Source organism: Lycium barbarum, chromosome 5 (assembly GCF_019175385.1).
Source record: "Lycium barbarum isolate Lr01 chromosome 5, ASM1917538v2, whole genome shotgun sequence".
Classification (NCBI taxonomy): Eukaryota; Viridiplantae; Streptophyta; class Magnoliopsida; order Solanales; family Solanaceae; genus Lycium; species Lycium barbarum.
This window is the reverse complement of record NC_083341.1, coordinates 19321629-19330575: the sequence shown is the minus strand read 5'-3', so window position 1 is coordinate 19330575 and position 8947 is coordinate 19321629. Positions and strand designations below refer to the sequence as shown.

Below are 8947 nucleotides of genomic sequence, written 5' to 3'. Positions count from 1 at the left end.
CTTGATTGCTCTTTTCCTCCCAAATGAAATAGACACAACTAGAAATTACCAGTCTATAAACCTGAGATTGAGGTGCTTTCCCATTTACCTGCATAACCATCCACTCCACCTCATCCTTCCATTCCATTGCACATCAGAGATACCCTTGCCATTCTAGCATTTTCTCCCATACAGTTGCAGGGAAACAACACTTGAAAAATAAATGATCCATTGTTTCATTTTCAGTTGCACATAGAGGACAGGCAATTTGCTCAGTTATACCCCACTTCTTCAATCTTTCTGTTCTATTTAGGGCCAAATACAATATGAAAATCCACTTAGGAGCACTATGATTGTTGCATACAAATCTTCTCCAAGTTACCTTAGGATAATTTCCCCTAAGTTTAAGGTAAACCTATTTTATAGAGAATGTAGGGGCATTAGTGATCTGTTGTTCATCTATACCTGCAGCTTCCAAGGTCCCCACTGCTTTAAATATCTTCTTTAGCATCTATCCTGATTTGGGAAAAAAATTCCATACACTCTGATGCTTAAGATAGTAAGGCCCACTTAACCCACAATTTATCTGCCTTTCTGCATAAGTTTCAGAGTAACTTACAAACTGTAGCTTTGTTCCATGTTTGTGCATGAAGAATATTCAAGGCACCAGCCACTTTGGGCAAACATAACTGTTCCCAAGCAATCAGTGCTTTCTTGGATGATGATGTATCCCCTGTCCACAAGAAAGTCCTACAAATTGTTTCTACTGCCTTAAACACCTTCTTGGGAAGTATGAATATCTGAGCCCAAAAGGTTTGAACAGCAAAAAGCACAGTCTTGACAAGTTAAAGCCTACCAGCATATGATAAAAGTTTTGATTTCCATTGTGTAACCCTTCCCATCATCTTGTCAATTAATGGTACACAATTCATAGTAGTGAGTCTTTTAGTACTTAGTGGCACCCCAAGATATCTAAAAGGTAAAGTCCCTTTGGTGGAATGTAACATGTCCAACGCATTATGTTGTGTCAGGTTATCTACCCCCTAAAGTAAATAGAACTCTTACTAGCATTTTCTATAAGTCCAGAAGCTGCTGAGGACTTAAGAAAACAATCATACACTTTAAAGATAGATATTTCATCACCCCTACAGAACAGAACCAGATCATCTGCAAACCCCAGCAGAACAATGTTCAATTTAGCACACTTTGGAAGATGATTGAAGTCTGGATCAGTGCCCAAAGGTTTCAATACTCTATTCAAATACTCCATACAAATCACAAATAGAAATGGGGATAATAGGTCCCCTTGTTTGAGTCCCTTCTTAGCTGAAAATGCCTTTGACAGTTTCCCATTTACCACAATGGCATAGTTAACAGTAGACACACACACCATGATCCACCTCACAAACTGATCAGGAAAATTCAAACTGATGAGAACTTGATCTTGGAAGGCCCATTATACTGAATCATATGCTTTTGCATGTCTATCTAAAGCATACATCTAGGAGAGATGTTTTTCCTGCTATAACCTTAAACTAGTTCATGAATCAATATAATATTATCACTGATTAATCTTTCAGGAACAAAAGCATTTTGATTATTCTCAACTATTTTCTCCATGACACACTGCAGTCTTTTAGTGATAATCTTTAAAATGATTTTATACAAGACAGTACAACAAGAGATGGGCCTGTACTCCTTCACTGATACTAGATTCTTCACTTGGGGAATTAAAGTGACACTAGAACAATTAACTTCAGAAGGCAGTACATTATCACTAAAAAATAGTATAATAGCATCTGTAATATCCTTGCCAATGATCCCCCAAGCCCTCTTGAAAAAATAAGCATTAAACCCATCATGAGCTGCTGCTTTGCCACTATTAATGTCCTGGAGTGCTTGAGTTACTTCTGCTGCAGTTAAAGGTCTAATCATATTCAATTGGTCTACTTTATCAAGGATATGACCCAACTTCATAATCCCAGGGTCAATTGCTAGTATTGAAACAGCTCTGGATCCTATTAGCTTGCCATCGAAATCACACACTTTTTTTTAATCTACTGATCAGTGTATACTAATCGACCAGATTCAGTTTTTAAGCAGCTAATCTTGTTTTGTGCCACCCTACTCTTCATACTTGCAAAGAAGAACCTTGAGTTTGAGTCACCAGTTTTAACCAATGAACTCTTGACTTTTGCTTCCAAATACTCTCTTCAATAGTTGTCCATTTCTCAAATTCACTTCTTAACAACTTTTCTTCTGGTACTGGCTCTTGATGGTGCCCATATGCTATAAGATTTTGTATAGTAGTTAGCTTCTGTCTTGTTATATCTATTTTCTCCACTATCCCTTGGAATTCTGTCTTTCTCAGCTTCTTCATCCCATACTTAACATGCATAAGTTTCAACCATACTTGTTTATGGGAGGGGTAATGGATATGTCTGGACCAGCACTTACTTATAGCCTGTTTAAAACCCTAATGCTCAACCATATAATTATAGAATTTAAATGGTCTATGAGGATCCCTTCTTTATTCTACAATGGATAGACAGAGTGGGGAATGATGAGAAAACAAAGGTTCGAGTGCAGTCACACTAGTTGTAGACATGTTCAGCATCCAAGTTGAGCTAACTAGGGCTCTGTCAATTCTACTATAAACAGTACCATTGGACCATGTAAATTCTCTCCCAGATGTGTTTAACTGAGGGAGGCTAGTGTCTTGAATAAACTGTCTAAAATCTCTAACTTCACAGTCCTGAACCTCTGCACCATTTAACCTATCATCAATCTCTGTAATAGCATTATAATCACCCATCAGTATCCCGGAGTCTTGAACCCCGGTATGGATCCTTTCTAGTGCAGCCCATAGTGTTCTCCTAGTAATGATAGTATGCAACCCATAAATAGCAGTTAATAGGAACTGAGTGTTCCCAATAACCACCAAGCTATGAATAAACTGTTCAAGACTTTGAATCACCCTTACTGATACTCTGGTAGGATTCCACAACAGCCAAATTCTACCTTACTCATTGGAATTATAATTATCAGCCTAGTTCCATCCAGGGAAAACCTTCTTAACTATTTTTTATGCAATTTTTTTGTTTGCTATATGCTCGATTATTGCTATAAGAGTTCTCTCACAAACTTTACCATCTCCCTTTGCTTATAAATCTTATTGAAACCCCACACTTTCCATGTTATCAACATCATTGAACAACATTAGGGGGCTTAGGCTCCAGTTCAATCACTGCACTACTCAGTTGTGTTATTTCACTCTGAGAGGTGGAAGCTACATAATTCATATTAATCTTTTCTACTGTATCATTCACTGAACCATAAGCAGTATCAGTAGAGGGAAACATATTACCTCTAGCAGTTGTCTTTTGTGCCATTGATTGCCAGTCCACCCCAGATGGTGGGGGTGTGACATTAACAACCACTTTGTGAGGGCCTGTTTGGTGAGCTTGCATATTTCTAGACCTCCATTCCAGTTTTTGCTTCTGACCGTGAGCTTTAGATACATCCTCTTTCTATTTCAAGACAGGTTCAACTTCTTGAGGTTTAGTTGCAGCCCCCTTCAATTCTCTACAGCTCCTTGATCAGTCTCCTTTGTTGCCTTTGGCTCATTAGGAACAGGCTTTGCAGGTGGTTTTGGTCTGTCTTTGGAACAGTCATGACCAAGTTGGAAACAAACACCACAATACATTGGCTTCCAGTCATACAGCACAGCTTGGTCAAAAATTTTCCCATTGGGATCCAGGACTTGTACAGTGTTTGGTAATGGCCTTGTGATGTCCGTTTCCACTAACACCCTTGCATAGGATATCCTTTCAATAGCAGTTGTGCACTCATCAGTATATAAATGATTCCCTATCCCACTACTAATTCTACTTAATGTTACCATTTCCTGAGTTCAAGGATATTTATGTATTGTCCCAAGAATATATGGTTGATTTTACTAATTTGGACCCTTGAATTTCTTATTTATTTAAGGAAAAAGCTTAAATATGCCTATGCCATCGAATTATTAGAAATGGTCTATTCATGACACCCGTTAATAGTTAGGCATAAAATTCCACCACCGTAACACATTTGGTTTATTCGTGCCACTAACTACTAACAGAGCCCACTATTATCAGATTTTGCCATATGACATTATGTAAACCCTTCATTACTTACTAGTTTATGTGAGCCACTTTGTTAAGTTTAATGTCATATTTGAGCCTTTTCCCAATTCCTTATAGCAATATCCAACCACTATTAGCACGCAAAATTTCATCATGACACAAATACTCTTAATTCACACACTCATATGTACTTTCACACCCAGTTACACTTCATTAGTGTACTCTCTTTTAAACCCGTCTATTCTTATTTCTTAACCAAATTTGATGTCCTTTTTTCAAGCCACCATCACGTCCCAACCACTATAACACCCCAAATTCTACTATGAAAACGCACACATACTTTTAATCACACACTCATATGTACTTTCCTTACTTAGTTACACCTCATTAGTGTACTCTCTTTTAAACCTGTATCCTTTTGTTTCTCTTAAACAAATTTTATGTGTTTTTAAAATATTTTTAAAGAGTCATAAAGTACGTGAAAATTGGGAATTATCTGGAATAAGATTAGATTCATAATCTAATCAACATAGGTTAATCTTAACATGAGTTTGTATTATAAGGGATTAGGAAAAGACACAAATATGCTACTGAACTTAACGAAATAGCTCATACATGTCACTCGTAAAAGGGGGTGGGGACTGGTACGCAATGACGGGTTTACATAGTGCCACATGGCAAAATCTGGTAGTAGCAGAGCTCCGTTAGTGGTTAGTGGCACAAATAAGCCAAATACGTTACGGTGATGACATTTTTATGCCCAACTACTAACGAGTAGCATGATCATGCCATTTCCGATTATTGGATGACATATTTAAAGTTTTTCACTTTATTTAATTACAATTGTTTATTCAACTAATGATGATTCCTCTAATGACTTGCTAATGGCCACAAATTCCAGTAACTTACTTCCATTTCTCCACCATTTCACTATTCAAATTAACTCTTCAATTGCTCTCTGAATAATCATTCCCCTTTCCCAAATTATAGCCCTCGTTTTTCACCTTTTTTTTCTCGGCCCAAGTGGTGACCGAACGAAATTTTTAGGGGAAAGGACACTGTGTGTCCACTCAGCCAAACTAATCTCACATTTAATCACTGTTTGGGCTTAATCCCACCAGGAGTCCGGTCGGCCCAAATTAATGCCAAAAAATGGCCGGCCGGCCCAAAATAATGCCATGGCTGGCCAGCCCAACAGCCCATGCACTTAAAAAAAATACTTTTTGTGGCGACTAAGTCGTCGCCACTAAAGGGCTGCTACAACATATATACATATGTTGGAATTACATATACACTTTATATACAAGAATGATATAGTTTATATACATCTGCTGGAATTAATCATACATTTATTATACATAAATTATACGTTAATTATACATTTATTATACACATATTATACAATAATGATATGATATTTTTTTTACATATACAATAGTGATACATATTATATACCACAATGATACGATTTCTATAATACAATTTTTATACGTATGATACACTTTCTAAACAAGACTGATACAATTTATATACACATGCTGGAACTATATATACACTTTCTATACAAAAATGATACATATTATATACAAAAATGATACAATTTTCTATTCTATACAGGGCAGTTGCACTGTGCTGATACTCATTATATACACAAATGATAAATATTATATACAAAAATGATAAATACCTTAGTGATTCAATTTTATACAGTTTCTATACATTACAGATAGGTACTGATACATATTTTATACACAAATGACACATATTATATATAAAAATCGCCTCAAACATTTTTGTGTTTGGGTTTTTATTTGAAAATTGTCTTATTTAAGTTTTGGCTAATGGATGAGATTTGTTTAATTGCTACATTTTGGGTTTGAGAAAAATTGGGCTAGAGGATGGGATTATTTTTAAAGTGCAAGAGGGGGGGGGGGGGGTGAATTGTTAAAAATTTTCGATCTGTTAGTCGACTACCTACTCAGTGAATACTAAGGTAAGGTGCAGAAAATAAATGACACACGTATTTTATACTGATTCAAGTTCAATGTGAATCCTAGTCCAGTCCCCTTGGGTTGCAAGGGTGATCTCTGCAGCTCTTTTATAAGGTTTGGTACAATGAAGATTTTAAATGAAGTTCCTACACCTACACTCAAAACACTCTTATTCTTTTTGATACAAAGCCTCATAAACTATAACTCTCATTTCTCTCTTATTACACTATGAATCTCTCAGACTAACAATTTTTATTTGAAATTAAAGCAGAGCAATGGAGGTAATGAGACAATTGCATAAGTCTTGCGTTTGTGAAGCAGCCCTTTTTATAATGTTCTAGGCTCTTCACGCAGAGAGATCAACCCAAGGGATTTGATCCTTGGAAATGGAATCAGAGATCCTATTTCCAAGAATAAGACTGAGCTTTTTACTGCTTTCCTTGTGCGTCGAGGCAGCAGCAGATTTACTACACTTCATGAGATATGCCTTTGATGCTTTTCCTTCTTGAAATGATTTGATGCTGCTAGAATATTGCCTCTTTATTGAGCAGATATCTTTTCCATTCTTGAAAGATTTTATACGGCTGAAGATTACAGCTGTTTGCACCGTTAGGGCTGGGAAGCCGTTTTGTCGAGTGAGCCCTAGCTCGTTGGGGCTGTTCTGTGGGCTTCCAATTTGTTGGGGCTGTTCTGTGGGCTTCCAATTTGTTGGGGCTGTTTTGTGGGCTCACATATATTCCTTGTGTGTTTTAATTACTATACCTGCACAAGTAAAATTGTCATCATAAAAACTTGACACTAACAATCTCCCCCTTTTTGAGGATGTAGTCAACTTCCCTGTAACGGATGCTCCCCCTGAATAGGTGGAGGCTCCCCCTGACTAGTCGACTAGTCCTTGTAGGCTCCCCCTGAGCAGTTGACAGTCCTTCTCCCCCTTTGGCATCACTTAAAAAAATAACACAACAAAAGCAAAAGCAAAGAACCAGCGAACAACCAGCACAACAAAACAGGCTAAACTAAGGAACAAATAGCAACTAGCAGCACAACCAAGCACAAGTCCCACAAAAACATTGTTTAAACAGTGCAAAAAAACAACTAAAAACTATTCTTGACGGCGGAAGACTGGACGACGAAGAAAGTAGGCTAATGTATTCACAATAGCATCCTTCATTTCCGTCAACGGGGTAGTAAGACGTTCAGGCATGGCGGCAACACTGGCTTGAAGCTTGGTGGACAGTTTGACCGCTTCCTTAATAACAACATCCAGTTTCAGCCTCAACTTAGAGACATAAACACCTGTTTCCTTAGTCACATCACGAATCTTCTCTACTTGAAACAATGTAGATGCCATTAAGTCTTTGATGGACTCAATTTTTTCATCCATAGAAGCAAGTTTGGCGAGAAGTTCTTCATAGCATTCAGTGGAGACAGCAGAGGGAGCTGAATTTTTTCCTTTAGTGGAGGGACCAGGTTGAGATGCCTCATAGACGTCCTTTAACAACCAGGAATCATTGCTCAAAACATATCCCATGCTACCAAACGCCCTAGAGTTGTAGCATTGCTTAACTGGAGTGACGGGATAGTCGACTAAGTCGATTTTGTGGACTTCTAGTATGCGGGAGATAAGCATACCATATGGAAGACTATAAGGATTGGAAGCACACTCAATCATGTAATTGATAATGATGGAGGACAAATTTATTTTTTTCTTGGACAGAAGGCAAAATGCAAAAATAGCATCACGCTGGGAGATAGTAGAGTAGGACCCAGCACGAGGAACAATGGTAGTTGCAACCATATGAGCAACCACACGAGCCTCAAACGAGATATTGGTCGGACCAATTTGAGCAGGAACAGAGGTGGAATTTGAGAGAGTTTTCTTAACATCGTCAAAAGATACTTCAAGAGATTCAGGCCAAAAGTTTTTGGGTAATTCCGAAAAACCAGAGCAGGTGCAACCAAAAATAGAGTCAAGGACAGAGCAATTTAGCACAATGTGAGTACCAAGAACCAATGTTTCAAGTTCATTAGCTTTAGAAGACCTAAGATTGGCATAGAACATACGAACAGGAATTTCATAGACATGAGGAGGGGTTTTAAAAAAGTTTTCCCACCCTTGATAGACAAATAATTGTTTAACCTTACAACTTAGAGAAAGCATAAGGTCAAGATCGACATTCCTACCCGAAACGATGGTTTTGTCCTCAAGAGACGAGAACAGTGCTTGATGATGGTCATCCCAAAATTTCTTCCGAAGATCAAGAGGTTTATCACAAATTGTTTTGAGTTTCTTGGAGGAGGTAGAGCATGCAGCCTCAGAAAGGGCTCATTTTCCAAGATTACAAATGGGAACAGAGTCGGAGTCGTCAGATGAAGCAAGGTCATCGGCGATGACGGAGTCATGAGGAGTAGAGGGGAGATTCTTACCCATTTCCTGGAGCCGTGAGCTTTGACGGGTGGAGGGAGTAGGGGTTTTCGCGTTTTTCGCCATTGAAGAGATGAGAGGATAGGCGGAAGGTTTGGAAGGGAAAGGTGAAGAGGAAGATGAAAAGGGTTTATGGGGATACGAGAAAACAAAAGGTTTTATGGAAAAGGTAAAAAGTAAATATGGGAAGATGAGAATGTCATAAATTTGATGGGAATGCAATTTATGGCAAAGATTTGAGTAGGCCAAAAATCTTGGCACGGATTGTTAAGAATTTAGACAGATTTATCAATAATTCCCAAAGAGCTTCTTAGCATGCAGAAACGTTCCTCAAGAAGGGGTTTAGTAAAAATATCAGCCAGCTGGTTTTCAGTGTTAACAAAAACTATTTCAAAATCTCCCTGAACAACATGATTTCTGATAAA

The 8947-nt window shown here is 37.9% G+C and overlaps 1 protein-coding gene across 1 annotated transcript; it reads right to left on the bottom strand.

Moving 5' to 3' along the window:
• Positions 1-3185: 3185 nt before the first annotated feature.
• LOC132639275 (uncharacterized) lies at positions 3186-3883 on the bottom strand. The gene is made up of 2 exons (XM_060355733.1): positions 3569-3883; positions 3186-3509 (listed from the first exon to the last, which is right to left on the bottom strand). The coding sequence occupies exons 1-2, from the start codon at positions 3881-3883 to the stop codon at positions 3186-3188; spliced, it is 639 nt and encodes a 212-aa protein (XP_060211716.1).
• Positions 3884-8947: the final 5064 nt, after the last annotated feature.

Coding starts and splice junctions, on each gene's coding strand:
- LOC132639275 (XM_060355733.1), bottom strand. CDS start 3,883: ATGGTAACATTAAGTAGAATTAGTAGTGGGATAGGGAATCATTTATAT. Junction 3,510..3,568: donor AGGAGACTGATCAAGGAGCT/GTAGAGAATTGA, acceptor GTCTTGAAATAG/AAAGAGGATGTATCTAAAGC.